Source organism: Ostrinia furnacalis, unplaced genomic scaffold, assembly GCF_004193835.3.
Source record: "Ostrinia furnacalis isolate ACB-3 unplaced genomic scaffold, ASM419383v2 OfSCF5501, whole genome shotgun sequence".
NCBI classification, from domain to species: domain Eukaryota; kingdom Metazoa; phylum Arthropoda; class Insecta; order Lepidoptera; family Crambidae; genus Ostrinia; species Ostrinia furnacalis.
In genome coordinates this window covers 95,270-120,977 of record NW_021135740.1, presented here as the reverse complement: position 1 = coordinate 120,977, position 25,708 = coordinate 95,270, and the positions used below count along the sequence as shown (strand labels likewise).

Sequence of the window (25,708 nt, the reverse complement as noted above, 5' to 3'; positions counted from 1 at the left end):
GTCTGTAGTAATCTAAGTAATATCAAATGTTTTCCATTTCATTGATAGATCTATGGACTCAACTACAAGAACTACACACCTTAGTTGGGAGCTTATACGAAAGAATGTCTAAAATACAAGAAAATCTAAAAGAAATAAAGGCTGTAATGAGGGAGTGGGCTACTAAGCCTCTATTTGAAAGAAAAGAAGGGAAAAAGGTTAGTAGAAAAATAAGTATGGAACATAATTTCATAACGATTTCATTTTTATATTTATCTTCTAGGATACACTCCTCAACCTTGAAGATAGACAAGAAAGAAAAGAACAACGATATTCAGATATAAACAACACGGCTGATCGTATACGAGAGTTGTTACAAGAAAATATGGAGCTATTCAATATGCAAAACAATCAGGAGTGTGAAGCTTGGAAGAATTATGTTACTTTCATTGATAACTTGATAGAAGAGTCTTTATTCAAAAGTATTGCATGCAGGTAAGCACATTTAATGAAATTGAATACTAACGTATAGGTACCTATTAAAAGTGGCAATAATTTACATTAATTCGTTTTAGTTCGGCGTATATTACAGAACACATGGATCCTAAGAACAAACTAGCTCCATTATTTGAGGCTCAGTTGGAACTTTTGGAGCCCGATATGGTATTTGCTCCAACCTTGGACCCTAACGATGAAAAAGGGTTCACGGCTATGGTGAAAGGAATTATTGATGACATACTAAAAATGTCTACTTTGATAAAAAGAATAGATACTAATAAAGAACAGTCTTACGAAGATGTTATTGTAAACAATGAAATTATTATTGAAATGAAAGAGGAAATATTGGGTGCAATAGAAAAGGTATGGATAAAATTCATTTAAAAGTATAATTTTTTCATTATTGGAAATGCTTCATTTATACGGCGTTTTAATATTTTCAGGTCATTGAAGATGCAAATGAATTCTGTAAAACCTTTGAAAACTACAGTTACTTGTGGCTTGAGGAAAGAGATGCTATTATGGAAATATTTTTGACTTATGGAAGGATTTTGCAACCTGAAGAAATAGATAGAATCGGATCGGAAGATAAGGATAATCCACCACCGACACCTTGCCCTCCAAAGATGGAAGCGTTTAGAGAACAAATCGATCAGTACGAAAATCTGTTTATGGATATTGAAGAAATGGATTCGTACAAAGTTTTTAATTGCTGGTTTCAGGTAACTAATGCTTTTATGTCAACAAATTAGATAAATGTTTAATTATATTTAACTATTGCAATTTTGTAGTAGTATTAACGAGTACAACAAAACATAACGACCCTTGTTTCATTAAATTAACTTAGTAATTTAGAATGTATTCTTTCATTAAAGACATAATTCAACGCTTGTTTTAGGTGGATATCAGACCATTTCGTCAAGCTCTATTAAACCTTGTTAGGAAATGGGGAAACATGTACAAAGAACACTTGGTTGAAAATGTAACGTCTAGTTTGACTGATTTAGCTAATTTCATCCGTAAAGCTGATGAAGGTAAATAAACTGTAATCGTCATTTGGATGCCATGACAATGGAATATCAATATTTGCATGTATAAAATTATTAATGTTATTCTCAGGGCTCTTACAACCTGTACCAGAAGGCGATTACGATGCCTTAATTAACGTAATGGGTTATTTAATGCACGTGAAAGATCGTACCGCTGTTACTGATGAAATGTTCCAGCCCCTCACTGAAACCATTGAACTTCTAAAGTTCTACGACATGGATATTCCTGAAGAAGTCAATGTATTACTGCAGGTAAGAACACATTAGTGAATACTTCATTAAGTTAATGATTGATCAGTTTACCATATAACTGGGTTTGTAAATCACTTTCAGGAATTACCAGAACAATGGGCAGGAACTAAGAAATTGGCCCTTACAGTGAAACAGCAAGTAGCACCCCTTCAAGCAGCTGAAGTTAGTGGAATACGAAAGAAGATTGCTGCCTTCGACGCGCATGTAACCTACTACCGAGAAGTTTTTAAAAGATATGAGGCAAGTATTGAAGTATTGAATGCTGAATAGGCAAAGATTCCTGTATTAAGGTACGTACTTATACTCATACTATGTCTATCTGGTTGTATAGTTCTTCAAGTACGAATGTGGAGATCCATACGAGGTTATGTCAAGAGTTGACTACGAAATGTTACATCTGGAGGAGGAAATGAAGGGTATCCAAGGATCAGGATCGTTATTTGAAGTTAACGTACCTGAGTTCAAATTGTTAAAGCAGTGCAGAAAGGAGCTGAGGATGCTCAAGGTAGAGTAATGTTGAACATTAAAAAAAACAGCTGCTTTCTTAAAATTACCTATTAAATAATTACATTTGACTATGTTCCTGATACAGCAACTATGGGATTACGTGTACATAGTGCGGACGAGCATTGAAGATTGGAAGACCACACCATGGCGTAAAATTGACGTGGAGAACATGGATATAGAATGCAAGAAATTCGCTAAAGAAATCAGACTTCTGGATAAGGAAATGAGAAGGTAATCAAACTTTTTGAAAAACGGAACACTTATGGTATGTTGTATTCTAACGGATATCTTCTGTCTTATACAGTTGGGACACTTACATAAACTTGGAGGCAACAGTGAAAAACATGCTAACTTCCCTACGAGCTGTAGGTGAACTACAGAACCCAGCAATCAGAGAACGGCATTGGGATCAACTTATGAGGACCACAAAGGTGACAAGGATGTGATAAAATAAATTCTTATCATGTGTAATAATGTGTATATAACTTTTGTACGTACAGCCTCTTGGTGTGATGAGCACTTTTAAGGGTAACATTTTAATTTCCTGAACCCTAACTCAACTGCATTTTGCATGTTCTGATCTTACCGTGTGGCATGCATCAATGCTTTGGATGTTCACAAGTTTATTCAATGTCATGCTGGCTGAGGAATGCGTGTACATACAAACAACTTGATGTTTTATATGCAAATGTGTCTTGCCAATGTAAATATTACTTTTATGATTCACAGAGTTTAGCTGCATTGCCACCTGAGCTCACTGTAAGTATGCCCAACAGCGGAGAACGAGGCCTTTAATAATCATGACTTGAATTTTGTCTTTTTTCTTGATGCCAATTCAAATGTAAACTTTCTTGACAGAATGTATTACGTTTACTTTATGTTTGCATGTTTCTTATAAATGCATGTGTGAATACAGTAGTTTTGAAATGTCGTATTTACCGTAGCTTGTATACATTTATCTTTCGCTCCAACTATCACAACTTTTATTAGTGAACCCTCTTCTAGTCTTGTAGTTCTTCTAGTAATAGCATTTGTGTAAATTTGTACAGTTGTAGATATACTTTATTACTAGGTACTTTAACTCTCTACTCTTGGTTATTATACGAACTAGATTAGTGATGAGTAAACTTACTCGTATCTTATTAATTTTTAGTCATAAACTTAGAATAGTTAGATTTGTAGATGTAATCCTTAGCACGGAACTAGTGACTAAAATCAATTTAATCTAATAGGTTAGGATCGTCATGGATGCAAATACTACCTTGGCAGATTTGTTAGCATTGAATTTGCATGAATGCGAAGAAGAAGTCAAAAATATAGTGGACAAAGCAGTCAAAGAGATGTCAATGGAAAAAATCCTCAAAGACTTGCACAACACTTGGAGTGGAATGGAGTTCGAGCAAGAAGAACATACCCGTACTGGGTGTACTTTGTTGAGAGCCAGTGAAGAATTGATAGAAACGCTAGAAGAAAACCAGGTGCATATTAAAGCAATTAATTATTAGACTAAATAAATTAAAAAATGGTCCCTTTTAACACTAAAATTATCTACCTATAACAGACACATCAAGCTTTACTTTATTTATGAGTAATAGTGAAGTAACGACTTTTATACTTTAAATGTAATAATAACATAATATCTGTTTTTCAGGTGCAACTTCAAAATTTAATCACATCCAAGTTTATCGCGCACTTTCTCGAAGAAGTATCGAGTTGGCAGCAGAAGTTATCAACAGCAGATCAAGTAATCACTGTATGGTTCGAGGTGCAAAGGACCTGGACACACTTGGAGAGTATATTTATGAGTTCTGAGGACATCAGAAAGCAACTACCTGAAGATTCTGCCCGATTTGATAGAATTGATTCCGCGTTCAAAGTAATTTGTTTTGACAAAAATTATAACGTTTTGTATGAATTGTACAATGTTTTACTTACATTTTGTTGTTTTGTTTGTAGATCTTATCTACAGAAATGTCTAAAACTCCAAACGTTGTAAAAGGGACAAATAGAGATGGTCTAGTAGAAAAGCTTGATGTTCTTCAAAAGGATTTAGTAATTTGCGAAAAAGCTTTGGCGGAATATTTGGAAACGAAGAGATTGGCATTTCCTAGATTCTATTTCGTATCATCGGCAGATTTGTTAGATATTCTGTCTAACGGGAATCAGGCTGAGCTTGTGATAAGGTAAGTAACTTGTAAGTAAGACAACTGGTACTCAAGAGACAAAAAAATATTATAAAATATTACAAATAGAATCATTTTTTATTTTATTTTCTAGGCACCTTACGAAACTCTTTGACTCTATAGCGAAATTAAAGTTTGCTGAAAGTGAGAAACCTGATGAAAAAGTGGCTCTGGGTATGATAGCAAAGGATGGTGAATATGTGCCATTCCACGGGACTTGTGATTGCACTGGACCGGTAAATTCTATTTTTATTTGTATGCTAAACAAATGTCACTTGTAAGATTTGTTACGGTAAGCATAACTGTGGTTTCAGGTTGAAATATGGCTGAACAGACTTCAAGATATCATGAGGTCCACCATCAGACAGTACTTTGGGGAGGCCATTGTTTCGTATGAAGAGAAACCACGGGAACAATGGTTGTTTGATTTTATGGCGCAAGTATCTTTATGTGGTTCACAAATTTGGTGGACCACAGAAGTAAACATGGCCTTTTCAAGATTAGAAGAAGGATACGATAATGCATTAAAGGATTACTATAAGAAACAGCTGTCTCAACTTAGCACCTTGATCACATTATTGATAGGAGAGCTCAGTAAGCAAGATCGACAGAAAATTATGACAATCTGTACTATTGATGTACATTCAAGAGATGTCGTGAGCAAACTGATTCAAGGCAAAGTGGAAGCAGGATCAGCTTTCCAGTGGCAGTCACAACTCAGACACAGGTTTTGAGAAATCTAAGTAGATTGGCATCATGTGCACTATTTAGTCACAGGTTATTTCATTTTCATACTACACATCTTCACGTGGCGTAGATGCATTTTTATCTACTTTATTCTTTCTTAACATACTTTATTTCAGTTCGCTATTTATTATAAATTCCAAATTATAGATAATGATTTTGAAATTGTGGATTAACTACTGAGTCTATGTTTCATTTGCAGATGGGGCGATGCTGAAATGCATTGCTTTGCAAATATCTGTGACGCACAGTTTCTATACAGCTACGAGTACTTGGGAAACACACCCAGATTGGTGATCACACCTTTGACTGACAGGTGTTACATTACTTTGACACAGGTTAGTGAAATTAACATTAAATAAAGATTACATAATTAATATCCTACTCGTAGCTTTTAGGCCTGCTATACACGGCCAGCTTGAAGCAGTTAGTGTCAGAAGCTTCAAGCTGCGATTGCATAGCAAACTACGGAAACAGTTAAAAAGAAAGCAAGAAAGAAAATAATTTTATTTTGACAACCACAGATTCAGGCAATAAAGACATACATAAAAAAAATATTACTAAGTTGCCAAAAAGATCACCCACTCAGTAACTGCTCGAGCGGTTCCGCGTATGTGTGTACGTAGTGTACCGTAGTTTGCTATGCAGTCGCAGCTTGAAGCTGTCGGATACTAACTGCTTCAAGCTGTCCGTGAATAGCAGGCCTTACTGTAATAATGTACGTTTGACAGTCTTTACATCTGATCATGGGTGGAGGGCCTGCTGGACCAGCTGGTACGGGAAAGACAGAAACCACCAAAGATTTAGGAAGAGCCTTGGGCATCATGGTGTATGTATTCAACTGCTCTGAACAAATGGATTATCAGGTAAATCATCACAATAAATTATTAGTCTTATTATTTTTAAAAAGAATCAATAACTCAAACCTTAATAATATTTTGTGATTACTTTCAGTCTTGTGGAAATATTTACAAAGGACTAGCCCAAACAGGAGCTTGGGGATGCTTTGACGAGTTCAACAGAATTTCAGTTGAAGTGTTGTCTGTCGTAGCGGTTCAAGTTAAATCAGTACAAGATGCTATAAGGTATCAATTACGCATTACATGGATTTGTATTGGAGTGACAAATATAACTTTTGTTTGTAAAATAATTACTTTCAGGGACAAGAAAGAAAAATTCAATTTCATGGGTGAAATCATCGTGCTAGTGCCCAGTGTTGGCATATTCATAACAATGAATCCAGGCTATGCTGGCAGAACAGAGCTACCAGAAAATCTAAAGGCTCTATTCCGACCTTGCGCCATGGTTGTTCCGGACTTTGAACTGATTTGTGAAATTATGTTGGTCGCTGAGGGATTCCAAGAAGCGAAAATCCTAGCTAGAAAGTTTATCACTTTGTATACTTTGTGCAAAGAGTTGTTGTCAAAGCAAGATCATTATGACTGGGGTCTAAGAGCTATCAAGTCTGTGCTTGTGGTGGCTGGTTCCTTGAAAGTAAGGCATAACATAATACATAAAATAATAAATAAATAAATATCCTTGGACATTTTACACTACGCTTCTAGTCCCAAACTAAGCAAAGCTTGTACTATGGGTACTAGACAATGGATATAAACATACTTAAATACTTTTTTTATTGTAAATACATACTTATTATATATAGTAACACCCAACATTATCATTTCAATTTCTGCCCGGACGGGAATCGATCCCGGGACCTCTCGGCATAGTAGTCCGTTTCGAACCACTACACCAAACGGCCGACGATAATCAACAATACATATTGCGTATGATACTGTAAAATTCATGCTTTTTTCACATTTACAGAGAGGTGACCCTGGTCGACCTGAAGAGGAAGTGTTGATGAGGACTCTTCGTGACTTCAATATTCCCAAAATAGTTACTGATGATATGCCAGTGTTCATGGGTTTGATTGGGGATTTGTTCCCAGCCTTAGAAGTACCACGCAAACGAGACTTAGATTTCGAAAGAACAGTAAAACAAGCAGCAATGGATCTTCTACTACAACCTGAGGATAACTTCATTTTGAAAGTTGTCCAACTTGAAGAATTACTTGAAGTTCGACATTCAGTATTCATTGTAGGTAATGCAGGTACAGGCAAAACTCAAGTATGGAAGACACTATTTAAAACATACCAGAATTTAAGAAAGAAACCACTATTTAACGACTTAAATCCAAAAGCAGTTACCAATGATGAGCTATTTGGTATTATTAATCCTGCAACTAGAGAATGGAAGGATGGTTTATTTTCGGTCATAATGAGAGATCAAGCGAATATCGTTGGTGAGAATCCAAAATGGATAGTTTTGGATGGAGATATAGATCCGATGTGGATTGAATCTCTGAACACAGTGATGGATGACAATAAAATTCTGACGTTAGCCAGCAATGAACGGATTGCTTTGACCCCAACAATGAGGTTGATGTTTGAAATATCAAACTTAAGGACAGCTACTCCAGCTACTGTATCTCGAGCTGGTATTTTATACATCAATGCTCAAGATTTAGGATGGAATCCGTAAGTCATCTGCCTAAAAGACAATATCTGTACTGACTAAATAGTAACTTACATACATGTATTTTTGTTGCAGTTATGTTACAAGTTGGATTGAGACAAGAAAAGTGCCAGCTGAGAAGTCAAACCTGGTGAACCTCTTCGACAAATACATCCCTCCTTGCCTGGAGACTGTGAGGAACAGATTCAAGAAGATCACTCCCATAGCTGAGATGGCTCACATACAGATGTTGTGCCATCTTCTGGATTGCTTGCTTGTACCTGAGAACACACCAGCTGACTGCCCGAAGGAATGGCACGACATATTCTTTGTCTTTGCTTGTGTTTGGGCCTTTGGGTCTGCTATGTTCCAAGACACGGGCATCGACTATCGTGTTGGTAAGTTCTTTAATAAATAGCATAGTTCATATAGCATAAACAGTTACCTCATTCTGTTTCTCCTTATTGTGTTCAGAATTCACAAAATGGTGGGTAAATGAATTCAAAACAGTTAAATTCCCCGCTGGTGGTACGGTCTTCGATTATTATATTGATCCTGAGAGTAAACAGTTTACGCCGTGGACAGAGAAAATACCTAAATTTGAATTGGACTCCGATATACCCTTACAGGTAAGCATCGAGATGGTTGCGATAATGGTAGATAAGTTGCGACTTTAAAATTTACTTTGTTTTATATTTTAGGCGGTCTTAGTACCTACAGCTGAAACAATACGGATTAGATTCTTTCTGGACTTGCTGATGAAGAACAAACATCCAGTCATGTTGGTGGGAGGAGCTGGCTGTGGTAAAACAGTTTTGGTCAACGAGAAATTGCAAGGGTAAGTTAGATCAAGAAGATCTTACTATTTTGATTACGAAAATTGAAAAGTTTGTGGTAATTGGTTTATTTTCCATCAGCCTTCCAGAAACTTACGCAATACAGTCAGTACCATTTAACTTCTACACATCATCTGAGATGCTGCAGAAAATATTAGAGAAGCCATTGGAAAAGAAAGCTGGTCGAAATTACGGTCCACCAGGGAACAAGACACTCATTTACTTCATTGATGACATGAACATGCCAGAAGTGGACGCATACGGGACAGTACAGCCACACACAATAATAAGACAGCACCTAGACTATAACCACTGGTACGACCGGACCAAACTTAGCCTGAAAGACATCCATAACACGCAGTACGTCTCATGTATGAATCCGACGTCTGGCAGCTTCACAATCAATCCTAGACTGCAAAGGCATTTCTGTGTTTTTGCAATCAGTTTTCCCAATAATGAGGCTTTAAACAACATTTATCACTCGATTCTGAGCCAACACCTAACAAACCCGGAGCTGCGGATCAGTCCACAAATATCAAAATTGTCAGGTACAAGAAAATTGTAGACAAACAAGATTTTATCAGTGAAGTTGCCGTCATAAATTATTAAAAAGTTGGCTATTCAAGAAAGAACAACACATGAATTTTTCATTTTGTTAAACACCAAGTTTCTTTGTAAAGACAATAAAATAACCTTTCGTTTCGCACAATAAAGAATTATTCAAAAACCGCTTGGTAATTTTGTCAGCAACTTTGTTGAACACTAGAACCTAGAACAAGATGGACGCTTGATGCAAGATTGATGGACGACATTAATTTTGACAAATCAGATACGAATATCCACAATTGTTTTATTAATGTGAATTGATTTCTTACTTCACAACTCAAAACTAAACTAGCTGCTAAGCTTGGAATTCTGCTTAACAAAACTGTGTATGATTAACTAATTTAAAAATTTATAAAAAATAAATCATTTTCAGCAAGCATCGTAAGCGCAACTATGGGATTACATAACAAAGCATCCCAAGTGTTTCTTCCGACTGCGATCAAATTCCACTATATTTTCAACCTCAGGGATCTATCAAATGTATTCCAGGTATTTTGTCATTCATATTATGAATAAATAAGTATCTAAATTCTTGATCAATATTCTAACTACGAGTATATTGTTCATAGGGTTTCTTATTCAGCACCAACGAGTGTCTAGTCAATCCATCAGACATCATAAGGCTATGGCTACACGAAACACATCGGGTGTACGGCGACAAACTAACAGAGGACAAGGACATTGACGCATTCCTGAAAATGCAAGTGGATATTTGCAAGAAGAATTTTGAGGTAAGTTTAGAGAATAAAATGAAAATTTTAGTTTTTGAACGTTTCCCGCTAGGGGCGCTGTACATACATTTAATGACATTTTTTGACGCGCTCACTAGTGAGCGCGTTTGATGAAAACTCGCACTAGGCCCTCAGGATTCTTGTTAGTCCATTAAAAGATAAACTACCATATACATTACACATGTCCGTACCCAGCTTAAAAGTATACTCCCTTTGGTATTCTAGATAATTAACTCTTTTCTTTCTGTCGGGAAATGCTTTGCCACTGGATATAGGGGACGGTCAGTGGGCTATGTGGGACTTTCCCCGCCAAGAGGGCGGGGCCTACCCACTAAAACCATACGATGCCTCTGAGGCGATTGAAACGGAGCTGCGAATTATTGTCCTAAAATTGGCGGCTTAGCTAATTTAACATTATTCTTTTTTGCTAGGATATAGACGAAGGCACAGTATTCGAGAGGCCGAACATATACTGCCACTTCGCCGGCGGCATCGGCGAGCCCAAGTACATGCCGATCGCGTCATGGGAGCAGCTGAACAAGCTTCTATTGGAGGCCATGTCCAGCTACAATGACCTCATCGCGGCCATGAACCTGGTTCTATTTGAGGACGCTATGATGCATATTTGTAGGTAAGGTTACCTTACCATTGTACTGTTACATAAGTCTGGAAGAGACTCAATTTTGACTCTACACTGAAGAATATAATCTCTAATAGTTTGAATAGAGTTCCAGTTAGGTGTGTTCTTTAAATAAACCAGCTATGTAATTACGAACTGAATATAAGAAGCGTTGTCACTACAGAAACATAACATAAAGACGTTTAAACGGCGAATTATATCATGTAGTTTAATTTTGTGTGAAGAATCTAAAATGTGACCGATTTTGTATGAACCTTCATAAGCTTCGAACACACAAAACTCGTTAAAATTAAGTCGTCTAATACCTGCTTGATTCATTTACAAATTATGTTTTATATTACACTATTTGATATTTTACAGAATCAGTCGAATTTTGGAAAGTCCTAGAGGCAGTGCGCTTCTAGTGGGAGTGGGTGGATCTGGAAAACAGTCATTGTCTCGTCTGGCTGCATTCATATCCAGTTTAGAAGTCTTGCAAATACAGCTGAAGAAAGGATATGGAGTGGCCGACTTAAAGGTACCGGACTTGACATGGGAATACCAAAATACTTTAAAACCTATTGCGATTTCGTTCTATCAATCTACACAAAAAAAAATGATTTTCACAGAATGAGCTGAACNTCAGCAACTTTGTTGAACACTAGAGCCTTTAACTATGTAGGTAGATAGAAGCTTACAGCTACACATAAAATTTTGACAATATCAGAAACAAATATCCAACAAGAATATATTAATTTGAATTGTATTACGTACTTATTACAAGTCAAAAAATATTTCACATTTTTAAATATTTTTCTTTGTAAATATTTCCAAAACAGCAGCCAGACTGCCCAAACTAGCTGCTAAGCTTAGAACTCTGCTTAACAAAACTGTGCCTGATTAATTAATTTATAAATTAAAGTAAAATTAATAAAAAAATAAATCATTTATAGCGAGCATCGTGAGCGCAACTATGGGATTACATAACAAAGCATCCCAAGTGTTTCTTCCGACTGCGATCAAATTCCACTATATTTTCAACCTCAGGGATCTATCAAATGTATTCCAGGTATTTTGTCATTCATATTATGAATAAATAAGTATCTAAATTCTTGATCAATATTCTAACTACGAGTATTGTTCATAGGGTTTCCTATTCAGCACCAACGAGTGTCTAGTCAATCCATCAGACATCATAAGGCTATGGCTACACGAAACACATCGGGTGTACGGCGACAAACTAACAGAGGACAAGGACATTGACGCATTCCTGAAAATGCAAGTGGATATTTGCAAGAAGAATTTTGAGGTATGTATAAATGTATAAGTATTTACCATTTAAAGCCAGATCCCAGTGGCGTAGCTTGGGGGGGGCAGGGGGGGCCATGGCCCCGGGCGGCATATGATAGGGGGCGGCGGATAAGAAAAAAAACTTTGCATGAACATGAAAAAAAAAGTTATTCCAAATCGCGTCGTAATATGTTACGTACCGATAAAGCGAAACAATATTTGCAAACAGAGGGACTCAATATAGATCAGTGCGCCCAGAAAATGAGTGCTTTACAGACCCTATTAGAAGAAAATCGGCCTGAACCGTGTATTTATTATATTCTGCATGTTCGAAATTCAAAATTAGCTAAAATGGTAACTTTTAGCAGTAATTAAATCTGTAACTTGCTGCAAATATCTAATGAATTCAAACAAATTATTTAAAAAAATAGCTTCGATACATATTATACATTTTTCAAACCACTTTTTTAATTTCGGTCTATAACAAAAGTAATCAAGAAAAAATATGGTGGCGCTGTGGTTAGCTAGGGTACAACCCTTAATAATATTAAGCACATATGTATGTTATTCCTTCTAAGTTTAATGAGCACTATACAGTGTAAGTCACGTTAAAGTGTACAATCATATGAAAATAGATGAAACTGGACCTATTTTTATCGACAAAAAAGAGGTAAAAAATTTTAGAGATTTTTTTTTAATCTTTCATATAATTTTTCTTCTTCCAATTACTTATTGTAAAGAAAACGTAATAACTTTTAAACTAAGCAATATATCCTGATAAAATAAAAACAGTAATAATGCTAAATAACAGGCAATACTAAAAAAATACATAAATTACACAAAGAAGGCCAACAAATAATGAGACTTTTTGAAAAAAAAAAAAACTGCTTTTAAATTCGTGTTTTTTTTTTGGTTATTTGATAAATTTCTCCAAAAAATGCCCCTATAACCGGTGTTTTTTATTACTTTGTATTATTTTCTATCGTATTACCTTCGTAAAACCAAAAGTCGTATGTCTCTATCCCAATCACAACGTTTGCAATGATCGTTTGATCTCTTCGTTAACAACGAAACTGAAAATGGCTCTAGATATGTAATTTTGATAAAGACAAGTTAGATTTCAAATAAAAACAAAAGATTTCGAAGTAAAATAAGCATTTTAGTTAAAATTAAAATTGTCTCTATCTGTAGCGGAGAATAATGTTGTGGCAGGCCTTTGTTCAAACGATCATAGCAAATGTTGTGATAGGGATAGAGACATGCGATTTTTGGTTTTACAAAGATAATACGATAGAGAATAATACAAAGTAATAAAAACCACCTGTTATAGGGGCATTTTTTGGATAAATTTATCAAATGACCAAAAAAAACACGAATTTAAACGCAGATTTTTTAAATAAATATCATTATTTATTATTTGTTGGCATTTTTTGTGTATTTTTTTTAGTATCGCCTGTTAATTAGCATTATTACTGTTTTTATTTTATCAGGATATGTCGCTTAGTTTAAAAGTTATTACCTTTTCTTTACAATAAGTAATCGGAAGAAAAAAATTCAATAAAAAAAAATTTTTTTTCGACCTCTTTTTTGTCGATAAAAATAGGTCTAGTTTAATCTATTTTCATATGTACACTTTAACGTGACTCACACTGTATATAATTTAAGATAATAACTCTCAATTGACAAATAAACACTTTAATACTTGTTATTATTGTTTATTGTTATACACCTAGTGTTACATAATAAAGCTGAGCTATTTAAGAAAATCAAACTTCCTGTGGGTTTCAAGCAATTGCTTCTCTTTAATGTATTTTCCTTCTGAAGCAGTGCGTGGTAGTTTATTTTGACTTTCAACAAGTAAGGTGAAATAGTGTACCTGAAGTCCATTCAATATAATATTTAAACTTTAAAATATTTATAATTAAAATAAAGGGCGGCGGATTTCCGGACGGCCCCGGGCGGCGAAAAGCCACGCTACGCCACTGCCAGATCCAGACGTCTTTAAAGTGTAATGTAATGGGAATAGTATGGATAACACTTAACATCGTAATGCCGTTTACACGCAGGCAGGATTCTTGTTAGTCCATTTCTACAACCTTACATGTTACACATGTCTGTACCCAGCTTAAGTACACTCCCTCTGGTATTTTAGTTAAATAACTCTTTTTTCCGTCGGAAAATACTTTGCGCATACTAACTAGCCATTGGGGACGGTCAGTGCGTTGTGTAGGACTCTCGCCTAACCTACCCACTAAACCCTACGATGTCCTCTGAGGCCATTAAAACGGAGCCGCGAGTTATTGTCCTAAAATTGGACATTCGTCCGCGACTTAGTTAATAATTTAACTTTTTTTTCAGGACATAGACGAAGGCACAGTATTCGAGAGGCCGAACATATACTGCCACTTCGCCGGTGGCATCGGCGAGCCCAAGTACATGCCGATCGCGTCATGGGAGCAGCTGAACAAGCTTCTATTGGAGGCCATGTCCAGCTACAATGACCTCATCGCGGCCATGAACCTGGTTCTGTTTGAGGATGCTATGATGCATATTTGTAGGTAAGGTTTCCTTACTAGTTAATGTACTGATACATAAGTCTGGAAGAGACTCAATTTTGACTCTACACTGAAAATATAATCTATAATCTAGTTTGAATTGAGCTTCCAGTTAGGTATGTTTTTTTGTTTTTTTTTTTATGTGACAGGAGGCAAACTAACAGACGGATCACCTAATGGCAAGTGATTACCGTCGCCCATAGAGTGTAATGTAACTACGAATTGAATATAAGAAGCGTTGTCACTACAGAAACATAACATAAAGACGTTTAAACGGCGAATTATATTATCATGTAGTTTAATTTTGTGTGAAAAATCTAAAATGTGACCGATTTTGTATGAACCTTCATAAGCTTCGAACACACAAAACTCGTTAAAATTAAGTCGTCTAATACCGGCTTGATTCATTTACAAATTATGTTTTATATTACACTATTTGATATTTTACAGAATCAGTCGAATTTTGGAAAGTCCTAGAGGCAGTGCGCTTCTAGTGGGAGTGGGTGGATCTGGAAAACAGTCATTATCTCGTCTGGCTGCATTCATATCCAGTTTAGAAGTCTTGCAAATACAGCTGAAGAAAGGATATGGAGTGACCGACTTAAAGGTACCAATTTAAATTCCAATGGACTTGACATGGAGTGGAGATACTACAATTCTTTAAAACCTATTGCAATTTTGTTCTATCAATCTACACAAAAAAATGATTTTGACAGAATGAGCTGAATGGACTCTACATCAAAACTGGTCTAAAGAATGTCGGGATAATGTTCCTGATGACTGACGCACAAGTGGCAAATGAACAGTTTTTGGTGCTCATCAATGACCTACTTGCGTCTGGTGAAGTAGCCGACTTATTCCCTGACGATGAAATCGAAAACATACTGGCTGGTGTGAGGAATGAGGTAATTAGTCGTTAAAATAAAGCTACGGGACTTTTAAAAGACGCATAACTTAATCAGAATAATCATATAACTGTTAAAAATTTCATTCTTCCAAAAGGAAAAGTATAGTATGAATAAAAGACTCGCGAAAATCCTCAAAGAACGGCACATTAAGCTATACATTATGTTTTCCCTCTCAACAAGACCTTCATTTCCGAATACGTCATGTCTTACAGTTGGCAATTTATCTGACGGTTTAATAGTATACCAATATTTCAGGTGAAAGGTGCTGGCCTACCAGATACAAGGGAAGTGTGTTGGAAGTTCTTCATAGATAGAGTTCGCAAGCAGCTGAAAGTAGTTCTGTGCTTCTCTCCCGTTGGTTCTACATTAAGGGTGCGATCGAGAAAGTTTCCAGCTCTGATCAACTGCACCTCTATCAACTGGTTCCATGAATGGCCGCAAGAGGCCCTCGTGTCTGTTGCTATGAGTTTCTTGGAAAAACTGAATGGCTTGCCGGTAAAATATGTTCAAATATTTTGCTAGATATTGTACAGTATCAACAAATTCTATTTATGCATTTTCATTACTAAAATAATCGGTATCTCTTTCAATAAAAATATAATTGGTTGTAACTTTAAACAACAAGCGCATTCTTTTAATTCGTGATTTATTTATTGGAAAAATAATTCCACTTGTCAGGTAACATTAAGAGATTCAGTAGCGCGATTCATGGCCTACGTCCACACTTCAGTGAACACAATATCGAAGGCTTATTTGTCTAATGAGAGACGATACAATTACACAACTCCAAAGAGTTACTTGGAACAGATAAGCTTGTACGCCAAACTTGTAAACAATAAAACAAGCGAGTTGCAAGCTAAAATAACCAGGTAATTTACAGATTCAATTTTATCCATCAGATAATAATAAAGATGTTCTGTGTACTTATAAAACAATTTTATAGGTTAGAAAACGGTTTAGAGAAACTCCGGTCTACAGCGGAACAAGTAGCTGAACTGAAGAAGAAATTAGCCGTTCAAGAAATAGAATTACAACAGAAAAACGAAATCGCAGACAAACTTATTGAGACCGTTGGAATCGAGACTGCTAAAGTGCAGCATGAGAAAGCCTTAGGTATGAAAGAATCAATAATCTTGCTAATATTTCGCATTATAATATTATGTTTTTATAATACTTTGAGTAGTAACTCATCCTCATCATTCGTCATTTCAGCTGACGAAGAGGAAGAAAGAGTAGCAGTTATAGCTGAAGAGGTGTCAAAGAAGCAAAGGGACTGCGAAGAAGATTTGATAAAAGCAGAACCAGCACTCATAGCAGCTCAAGAGGCTTTGAATACGTTGAACAAAGCTAACCTCACTGAGCTGAAGTCTTTCGGTTCACCACCGGGAGCTGTGACCAATGTGACTGCTGCTGTCATGGTGCTTATGGCTCCTGGAGGAAAAATACCTAAAGATCGGAGCTGGAAAGCAGCAAAGGTACTGAAGTCTATGAGCTATCATTTATACACCTTACTTACAACACAAATAACAAGTTTCACTTATGCCAGATAATTTATGATGGTCTTATCCTAGGTGGTAATGGCGAAAGTGGACATGTTTTTGGAGTCACTTATACACTACGACAAAGAAAATATTCACCCTGACGTCATCAAAGCTATCCAACCTTACCTCAAGGACTCTGAGTTTGAACCTGGTAACGAATAGTCATAGAAAACAAAATAGGTAGGTACATAGTAGAAAGTTACAATAACATAAATTTAAACGAAAACCAACTTTATTTTTAGAATTCGTAAGATCAAAATCAGCTGCAGCGGCAGGACTGTGCGCTTGGGTCATCAACATAATAAAATTCTTTGAAGTATTTTGCGATGTAGAGCCCAAGAGAAAAGCGTTACAAGCTGCCAACGCCGAATTAGCTGCAGCTCAAGAGAAATTGAAAAACATTAAATCTAAAGTTGCTGTAAGTATTCAACCTATTTAAAACAATAATAATTGAGATAAATCAGACACCCTTAAATCTCAATGGAAAAATAAATTCTTTATTGTTTTTAGTCCTTGGAAGAGCTCTTGGCATCACTCACAGCTGACTTCGAGAAAGCCACTGCAGAGAAAGTGAAGTGTCAAAAAGAGGCAGATGCTACAAACCAGACCATTCAGCTCGCTAACAGGCTCGTCAATGGGCTGGCTAGTGAAAACGTGCGTTGGGCTGAAGCTGTTGCTAAGTATGTAAACATTGTGAATTGCACTTGTGAGCTTTGAGTGTCTTTTGCACTAACTATATTTTGTAAACAAGAGAGTTCCGAATAAGTATCAAATCTTTAGATAATTTCACCTAGCGTCATCAAGCCTCCAATATTATTAATACATACATTTATACATAGTAACACCCAGACCCGTCACAGAGATTAAAATTCATCAATTTCTGCCCGGCCGGGAATCGAACCCGGATTCTCTCAGCGTAGTAGTCCGTTTCGAACCACTACACCAAACGGCCGACCAGGTGATGGTTTCATTTCATGATATTTTAATAAAGGACTGTTTTACTTTTGCAGTTTTATGCAGCAGAGCACGACGTTGCCAGGAGATGTGTTGCTTGTATGCGCATTCATATCGTACGTAGGATGCTTCACCAAGCAATACAGACTGGATTTACTTCACAAAAATTGGCTCACATTCATGAAGACATTGGAGGTAGGTATTTGACTAATCAAATAACGTTAATGACATTTAAGTTAAAAGTTTAATTCAGTTCAGTTGGTTCAGATGAGAAAATTAAGGTACAAAAATATGTCACGTTGATGCCTACATTAAAATATAATTTTTAAATCAGCCTTTTATACCTATATTTTTATAGCCTCCAATACCAATCACGGAAGGCCTCGATCCCCTGACAATGCTGACAGATGATACACAGATCGCAATGTGGCAAAACGAAGGACTTCCCTCAGATCGCATGAGTACTGAGAACGCGACAATATTGTCCAATTCCGACCGATGGCCACTGATGATTGATCCACAGGTAAGTATTAATCATGCTACGTGTAGGTAACTATAGTCACATAAATATCAGACGTACATAGTTCTAATAATAATAAAACACTTAAAACTTTCAGCTTCAAGGAGTGAAATGGATCAAACAAAAATATGGCGACAATTTACAAGTAATCCGGTTGGGTCAAAAGGGCTACTTAGACACAATTGAAAAGTCCATCATAAAAGGCAAAACCGTTATATTTGAAAATATTGGGGAAACAGTTGACCCTGTGCTTGATCCCTTACTGGGGAGAAATCTAATTAAAAAGGGAAAGTAAGCATAATATATTTTTCTATAATGACCCTAAAACAAACTGCTTATTTATGTAATACTAATTTACTTTATAGGGCAATAAAGATTGGAGACAAAGAAGTGGAATACAGCTCAAGCTTCAGGCTGATTCTTCACACGAAATTGGCAAATCCACATTACAAACCTGAAATGCAAGCCCAAACTACTTTGGTGAATTTCACTGTCACAAGAGACGGCTTAGAAGACCAACTTCTAGCAGAGGTTGTAAAAGCCGAACGGCCGGATTTAGAAGATCTGAAAGCAGAGTTGACAAAGCAACAGAATCAATTTAAGATACAGTTGAAAGAACTAGAAGACGATCTTCTGTCTCGACTGTCGTCAGCAGGAGAGAATATACTTGGTGATACAGCACTAGTAGAAAACTTAGAGACCACTAAGAAGACAGCTGCTGACATTGAGAAAAAGGTTCGTTTGTAAAAAAAGACTATACATTTTGTCTGAAAATAAAATCAAATACTTAGAAAATAAAAATAAAATAAATTATACAGGTTGCAGAAGCAAAAATAACATCACACCAAATAGACCAAGCACGTGAGTTCTACAGACCAGCCGCTGCCAGGGCTTCCCTTCTTTACTTCATTCTCAATGACTTGAATACTATCAACCCAATATATCAATTTTCTCTGAAGGTAAATCAATTTATGAGCAGTCTACAAAATATAGTTCTACTACTATTCGCACTTATGTACGTACTACGTTTCATTGTATTTTAGGCGTTCAGTGTTGTATTCCAAAAGGCAATATCTCGAGCTGAGCCAGCAGAGACTGTAGCCCAAAGAATCAAGAACTTGATCGATTGCATTAGCTATTCCGTTTTTCAATACACTTCCAGAGGGTTGTTCGAGTGCGACAAACTTATATTTGCATCACAAATGACGTTTCAGGTACCATTTTTAGGTCTTAGTTTTTTTCAACCTAATAAGAATTATGTAAGGTCATAATGCCGTCCTTTAATTACATACTTTAAGGTGCTACTAATGAGCGAAGAAATATCACCAGCTGACCTGGATTTCTTCCTCCGATTTCCTGTCAAACCCCACGTCACCAGTCCTGTGGATTTTCTCTCAAACCACAGTTGGGGAGGCATCTGTTCCCTGGCTGGAAAGGAAGAGTTCAGGAACCTTGACAGGGATATAGAGACCTCACCCAAGAGATGGAAAAAGATTGTCGAGATGGAGAGTCCAGAAAGAGAAAAATTTCCTCAAGTAAGTATCTATTTTAGGCATATAATTGTATAACTTTGAAGAATGCAAATGAAATAAGGTGTGCTTAACAGGAATGGAAAAATAAAACGGCTCTTCAAAGATTGTGTATGTTACGAGCCTTGCGACCAGACAGAATGACGTATGCAGTCGCGTAAGTAACTCTCCAATTCAATTCTCATAATTCTAATTGAAGTTCATAATTTGATAGTGTTATAATGGTTTTACAGCGCTTACATAGAAGAGAAAATGGGCACAAAATACGTTGAAAACCGAACTCTGGAGTTCAGCAAATCGTTTGAAGAGACAAGTCCTACAACACCGATATTTTTCATCCTATCGCCAGGAGTAAACCCTCTGAAGGATGTAGAAGCATTGGGAAAAGTTATGGGATTTACATCAGATAACGGGAACTTCCACAATGTATCTCTTGGTCAGGGTCAGGAGATAGTCGCTGAACAGGCGATGGATGAGGCTTTACAGAAAGGACACTGGGTCGTACTCCAGGTATGTGTTTTAATCAAAAAAAGTCCCAAAACTTTGAAACTATTGATTAACCAATATTTTTCATAATAATTTCAGAATATCCATTTAGTGAAAAAATGGTTACCAAGCCTTGAAAAGAAGATGGAAAGCTTCGCTAATGGCTGTCATATAGAATTCAGACTGTTTATGTCAGCTGAACCTGCAGCCACGCCAGCTGCTCATATCATCCCACAAGGCATACTAGAATCGAGTATTAAAATCACAAACGAACCGCCTACTGGGATGCAGGTAAATTACATAATGTAGGATGATTTATAGTTTTCATTGTTTAACATACACTTTTACATTATTACCTATAATCGTTATTTTCCTTAGGCAAACATACATAAAGCATTGGATAATTTCAACCAAGAAACACTAGAAATGTGCGGAAAGGAAGCAGAGTTCAAAGCAATTCTTTTTGCTCTGTGTTACTTCCATGCAGTTGTGGCAGAGAGAAGAAAGTTCGGTCCGCAAGGTTGGAACAAAATTTACCCGTTCAATGTCGGTTAGTATGCACAATTTTCATTACAATTTGTAGTCAGTGATAGCTAAAATAATAACAATATTGACTCCAATACTAAACTTTTAGGGGATTTAACCATTAGTGTTTTTGTACTATACAATTATCTGGAAGCCAACTCCAGAGTCCCGTGGGAGGACTTAAGGTACCTCTTCGGTGAGATCATGTATGGCGGACATATCACTGACGATTGGGATCGCAGACTTTGCAACGCTTATTTGGAAGAGCTTATGCAACCTGATCTTGTGAGTATATTCATGTTGTGTTATGGGAAAAAATGTGTGTAAAATTAATGGTAGTATGATCATTATAAACTTTTTGTGGCTAAGGTTGATGGCGAATTGCAACTGGCCCCTGGCTTCCCAGCACCTCCAAACACAGACTATTGTGGCTACCATCAGTACATAGAAGACGCCATGCCTACTGAATCTCCCTACCTCTACGGGTTACATCCCAACGCGGAGATTGGTTTCCTTACCACCACTTCGGAGAATCTTTTTAGGACTATATTTGAAATGCAGCCTAGAGATGCTCAAGCTTCTGGTGCCGCTACTGTTACCAGAGAAGACAAGGTTAGTCCAAGATTATGATCTTTACTAGCTTTTGCCCGCGGCTTCACAGATCGTCATAAATTATAGCCTATATCTTATTCTGGGTTATAAACAATAATACTGCAAAGTTTCATCAAAATCCGTTCCGTAGTTTTTGCGTGAAAGAGTAACAAACATCCAGACATCCAGACACCCACACAAACTTTCGCATTTATAATATTAGTAGGATAATTCTGTAACCACGCTTCAAAAGAGTAAGCGCGTATCTTGCATGGTTTCAATATTAACTCAATTTGGTTTGTCCTTTAGGTAAAACAGATGTTAGACGAAATCATAGAAAAACTGCCAGAAGAGTTCAACATGGTAGAAATAATGGGAAAGGTGGAAGAAAGGACGCCATACGTTATTGTAGCTTTCCAAGAGTGCGAGCGGATGAACTACCTTACTGGAGAGATGAAGAGATCTTTGAGGGAATTAGATCTAGGACTGAAGGTGAATCAACATCATTGTGATTATTACATAAACTTATATGTAGGTACCTATACGAAAACTATGACAATAACAATATGAATTGACTGTTTAAAGGGCGAGCTGACAATCACATCAGACATGGAAGACTTAGAAAATGCACTATTTTTAGATCAGGTAATCAATGCCTCAATTTTTTTGACAATGCTCTGAATCCATTTCAAATAATTTCATATTTATTTAGGTACCAATGATATGGTCGAAAAGAGCATATCCTTCTTTGTTGGGGCTTTCGGCTTGGTTTGTGGACTTAACCCTTCGGCTGAGAGAATTGGAGACTTGGGCTACAGATTTTGTTGTAAGTGCAAGAAATTTTGATACCACAAGACAATATAATTCAAGAATTACTACAGAAATCAATATCTTGCAGTTGCCAGCATCAGTATGGTTAGCAGGATTTTTCAACCCTCAAAGTCTACTAACTGCTATAATGCAAAGCACAGCTAGAAGGTATGAGTTGCCTCTGGACAAGATGTGTTTACAGTGTGACGTCACCAAAAAAATGAAAGAAGAATTCACGTGAGTGCCCCATACAACACTTTCAGATAACTACTATACATGCAAATTTACCCTTTAGGCTGATTTACATGACACCACGGTGCTACGGGGGTACTACTTACTTTACTACCTAGTTAATCTAAGACATGTGAGATTATTGGCAATATCATAGCGGTTCATGAAAAAGTGTTTCAGTAAAAGGACGAATATTTTTGCTGTCACACATCACACACCAAGCTATCTGAAAGCGGTTAAAGTACCATGTAATCGCATAAAATTATATCAGCAGCAACAAGCTTCAAGTGTCATGACTCGTGATACCACCCGTTTTATACATGGTGTGGCATCACGAGAGCATTGTGGTGTCATGTTAAAAATCACCCAATAGTTGTTATTAATACCTAAAATAATCAGTGTACAAACATTTTATGCCCAGAACGGAATGCCATGTTAAAGCATGACTATAGTGTTATGTGCGAACCTGACAACGCATGTCTTCGCATGTCAACTCTTGAGCATGATCTGAATGCCTTGACTGTGACGATTATTTACAGCATTAAATTTCATGTTTTCATATTCTGTACCGGCTTCAGGATCGACACCAGGTTTGGTTTATGAATGGCGTCAACGCTTCGCTTAGCGTGGCTTCAATCGACTGGAGCTACGTTCTCTATGACTGTCTCTACTTCAAATTTCGGTACCTTGATAAGTAAATTTCCAAAGTCTCCAAGAATCATAGATTTTAGAACATTAGGACCACCTTCTGGTATCAGTTTAATCATTGGTTTCGGTTTCGGGATTCTTGACAACTGGTAGTAAACCCTTTCCTTTACACAGTTAGTTAAACAATCCTGAAGGAACATTTACTTATCAAGGGACCACAAGCTTACCTCTTCCTCTGTCTCACACTGTACACTGCAAGCTGCCTCACTGTCTCACTGCATGGATCGGCTTCCTAATACTACTCGTCGTACGACAGGATCGCTGATTCCAGGTCTGCTCCACGAGATGGAGCATTTGTCCATGGCTTGCTGATGGAAGGCGCCCGATGGGATGTGCAGGCTGGGATCATAATGGATTCGAGGTTGAAGGATCTGTTCCCGCCGATGCCAGTGATCAACGTCAGGGTATGAAAATAATTTACACAAAATCCATGGGAGAACTTCGATGTTTGATGGTATTTTTACACTTTGAATAATATTCAGGTAATATTAATTTCTTATTTAGTAGAGAATCACGGACAAAAACACTTCACTTCACTTATCCCTCCAATTTGAATTAAGCTACCCGCAAAACATCTTTATTTTCTTTACAAGTTTTTAAGACATTGACATTGACGTGAATTACCATTTTCTTTTTCTTTCTCGGAATGTAGAGAATTTAATTACGAGAGAGGCTACGAATTAAAAGTATGTGCTTTGTTTAAAGATTATAGCCTGACCAGGAACATAAAAACCCTGGCATAGAGGCGCGTCAATTGCATTTGATAGTGCAACACTGAGTACAGTCGTACCTGTGTTAAATTAATAGGCTAACTTTATGTATCAGGATTCAGGATTACGGGCTAATTTGATATTTTCATAAATTAACGAAAAAATATTATTATAGGTAACCTGGTTTAAATAAATTAAATGAAACCATCAATTGAGCTAGTAGGATTTATTTTATTATTCATCAATAATCAAATTCAAAACTTAATATTCAATTGCAATGTCTGCTCGTGAACGCTTCAAACTCGGTACTTCTTTCCCAATTCCATAAAATTCAACACTTAAAAAGTGACGTAAATTTTTAAAATAGGTAGTTGAAACAAATCACAGCTAATTTTCATAGTGGACTGTACTATACGATAAATACGTCAGTCAATTTGACAACCTTTGTCGGAAACATTATTCAATGAAAATATTGTCCGAACCCTTAGTATTTCTCTTCGACAAATACTTTAACACATTGTGAACCACTTTTCTTTCACGACTATAAAAAGATTTTAGCAATTTAATTCACAAAATCAATTGCACACATTTAAAATAAAGTTTGTTTACACTTTGACAGCAATAGACTGACATGCAAGGTGACATGTCAATGAAGTTTTCAGTTACCTACTGTTGCCATTAAAAGAAATTAGTACCATTAGTTTTCCGCAACATGGTTAGGGTTTTTATGTTCCTGGTCAGGCTATACAAAGAACTACCACAACCTAAAACTTTAAAAAAAACTTTCGTTTGAAGACCTTCATTTTACTTATTTAAGAATAAAAAATACAGATTTTAACAAAAACAATAATAATTCCAACTGCAGGCCTTAAAAAGGGCGTAACTGATAAAACAAAATTAACAGGCGATCACCCAGGACAAGCAGGACCTGCGCAACATGTACGAGTGCCCGGTGTACAAGACGCGCACGCGCGGGCCCACCTACGTCTGGACCTTCAACCTCAAGACCAAGGACAAGCCCTCCAAGTGGACCCTCGCCGGGGTCGCCTTGCTGCTGCAGATTTAAAGATCTTTTTAGGCTAAAGCGGTAGCAAAACACGCACTATTTTGTACGGACGACAGCACTTTCGGTTAAACACAGTGACGTCTGTCCTATCTTGTTGTAATACAGGTTACGTTGCAAAAAATATATAGTCTGATTTGCTGTCGACTGTACCAGAATAAAAGTTCTTTAAAATTAAAGTATGAGAGATGTTAGATATTTCAATTAGGATGCGTTTCAACTCCAGCGTCCATAGTAAATATTACCTCGTTTGAAAAACTAGACAGCTTTGCGATCAACCAAAATTTTTTGGGTTCATTATTGTTCTTTAATTTTACCTGTCTGACAGTAGGTAAGGCTAATTTAACGAGATATGACCGCGGCTTCGCCTGCATAGTTGGATAAATTCTGGCAGTACTATTTCTGATGCTAACTTTCTCGTACTTACTCGTAGTTACAATAAATTGATCCGCCCAGTAGTAAGTAGGTAGGTAACTAGGTATTAAAAAGATGCCTAGTTTTGTTAAAACATGTTATTAGATTTACAGACAGTTTATTAAATTCTGTTATATGATATGAATAAATGATATTTATTTATGGAAATTATAATAATGTTTTCTTTCAATCTATCCTTGTACCTATAGTCACACCACTAACAATCATACGTTACGTAGATCATTAGGTAAAGAGGATGTTTGTTCGACAGCAATAAGATGTTTTACCTGCTCATTTAGATACAGTTATCAACAGACACCGCCTCATTATAATTTACTTGTGAGAATAACAC

At 36.6% G+C, this 25,708-nt stretch overlaps 1 protein-coding gene across 1 annotated transcript in view; it reads left to right on the top strand.

The window, feature by feature from the left end:
• Positions 1-25,458, top strand: part of LOC114361295 (dynein beta chain, ciliary-like) — a 29,098-nt gene extending 3,640 nt beyond the window's left edge. The window contains exons 11-66 of the mRNA XM_028316289.1: positions 49-197; positions 263-474; positions 555-840; positions 921-1,199; positions 1,376-1,511; positions 1,597-1,778; positions 1,860-2,018; positions 2,110-2,283; positions 2,371-2,516; positions 2,590-2,716; positions 3,015-3,044; positions 3,518-3,763; positions 3,937-4,161; positions 4,242-4,468; positions 4,563-4,704; positions 4,783-5,195; positions 5,415-5,550; positions 5,944-6,078; positions 6,167-6,297; positions 6,373-6,706; positions 7,040-7,752; positions 7,826-8,127; positions 8,204-8,358; positions 8,431-8,567; positions 8,647-9,113; positions 9,545-9,660; positions 9,741-9,902; positions 10,334-10,533; positions 10,903-11,059; positions 15,083-15,271; positions 15,530-15,769; positions 15,953-16,143; positions 16,218-16,387; positions 16,487-16,749; positions 16,846-16,966; positions 17,058-17,233; positions 17,326-17,495; positions 17,826-17,964; positions 18,128-18,292; positions 18,387-18,580; positions 18,655-19,024; positions 19,108-19,248; positions 19,333-19,503; positions 19,588-19,824; positions 19,896-19,975; positions 20,052-20,328; positions 20,404-20,595; positions 20,683-20,854; positions 20,939-21,114; positions 21,199-21,441; positions 21,730-21,912; positions 22,006-22,065; positions 22,133-22,246; positions 22,319-22,467; positions 23,441-23,573; positions 24,784-25,458. Of these exons, the coding sequence (XP_028172090.1) occupies positions 49-197; positions 263-474; positions 555-840; positions 921-1,199; positions 1,376-1,511; positions 1,597-1,778; positions 1,860-2,018; positions 2,110-2,283; positions 2,371-2,516; positions 2,590-2,716; positions 3,015-3,044; positions 3,518-3,763; positions 3,937-4,161; positions 4,242-4,468; positions 4,563-4,704; positions 4,783-5,195; positions 5,415-5,550; positions 5,944-6,078; positions 6,167-6,297; positions 6,373-6,706; positions 7,040-7,752; positions 7,826-8,127; positions 8,204-8,358; positions 8,431-8,567; positions 8,647-9,113; positions 9,545-9,660; positions 9,741-9,902; positions 10,334-10,533; positions 10,903-11,059; positions 15,083-15,271; positions 15,530-15,769; positions 15,953-16,143; positions 16,218-16,387; positions 16,487-16,749; positions 16,846-16,966; positions 17,058-17,233; positions 17,326-17,495; positions 17,826-17,964; positions 18,128-18,292; positions 18,387-18,580; positions 18,655-19,024; positions 19,108-19,248; positions 19,333-19,503; positions 19,588-19,824; positions 19,896-19,975; positions 20,052-20,328; positions 20,404-20,595; positions 20,683-20,854; positions 20,939-21,114; positions 21,199-21,441; positions 21,730-21,912; positions 22,006-22,065; positions 22,133-22,246; positions 22,319-22,467; positions 23,441-23,573; positions 24,784-24,945 (11,156 nt within the window). The 3' untranslated portion in view covers positions 24,946-25,458. The remainder of the gene's footprint in view (positions 1-48; positions 198-262; positions 475-554; positions 841-920; positions 1,200-1,375; positions 1,512-1,596; positions 1,779-1,859; positions 2,019-2,109; positions 2,284-2,370; positions 2,517-2,589; positions 2,717-3,014; positions 3,045-3,517; positions 3,764-3,936; positions 4,162-4,241; positions 4,469-4,562; positions 4,705-4,782; positions 5,196-5,414; positions 5,551-5,943; positions 6,079-6,166; positions 6,298-6,372; positions 6,707-7,039; positions 7,753-7,825; positions 8,128-8,203; positions 8,359-8,430; positions 8,568-8,646; positions 9,114-9,544; positions 9,661-9,740; positions 9,903-10,333; positions 10,534-10,902; positions 11,060-15,082; positions 15,272-15,529; positions 15,770-15,952; positions 16,144-16,217; positions 16,388-16,486; positions 16,750-16,845; positions 16,967-17,057; positions 17,234-17,325; positions 17,496-17,825; positions 17,965-18,127; positions 18,293-18,386; positions 18,581-18,654; positions 19,025-19,107; positions 19,249-19,332; positions 19,504-19,587; positions 19,825-19,895; positions 19,976-20,051; positions 20,329-20,403; positions 20,596-20,682; positions 20,855-20,938; positions 21,115-21,198; positions 21,442-21,729; positions 21,913-22,005; positions 22,066-22,132; positions 22,247-22,318; positions 22,468-23,440; positions 23,574-24,783) is intronic.
• The last annotated feature ends 250 nt before the right edge of the window (positions 25,459-25,708 follow it).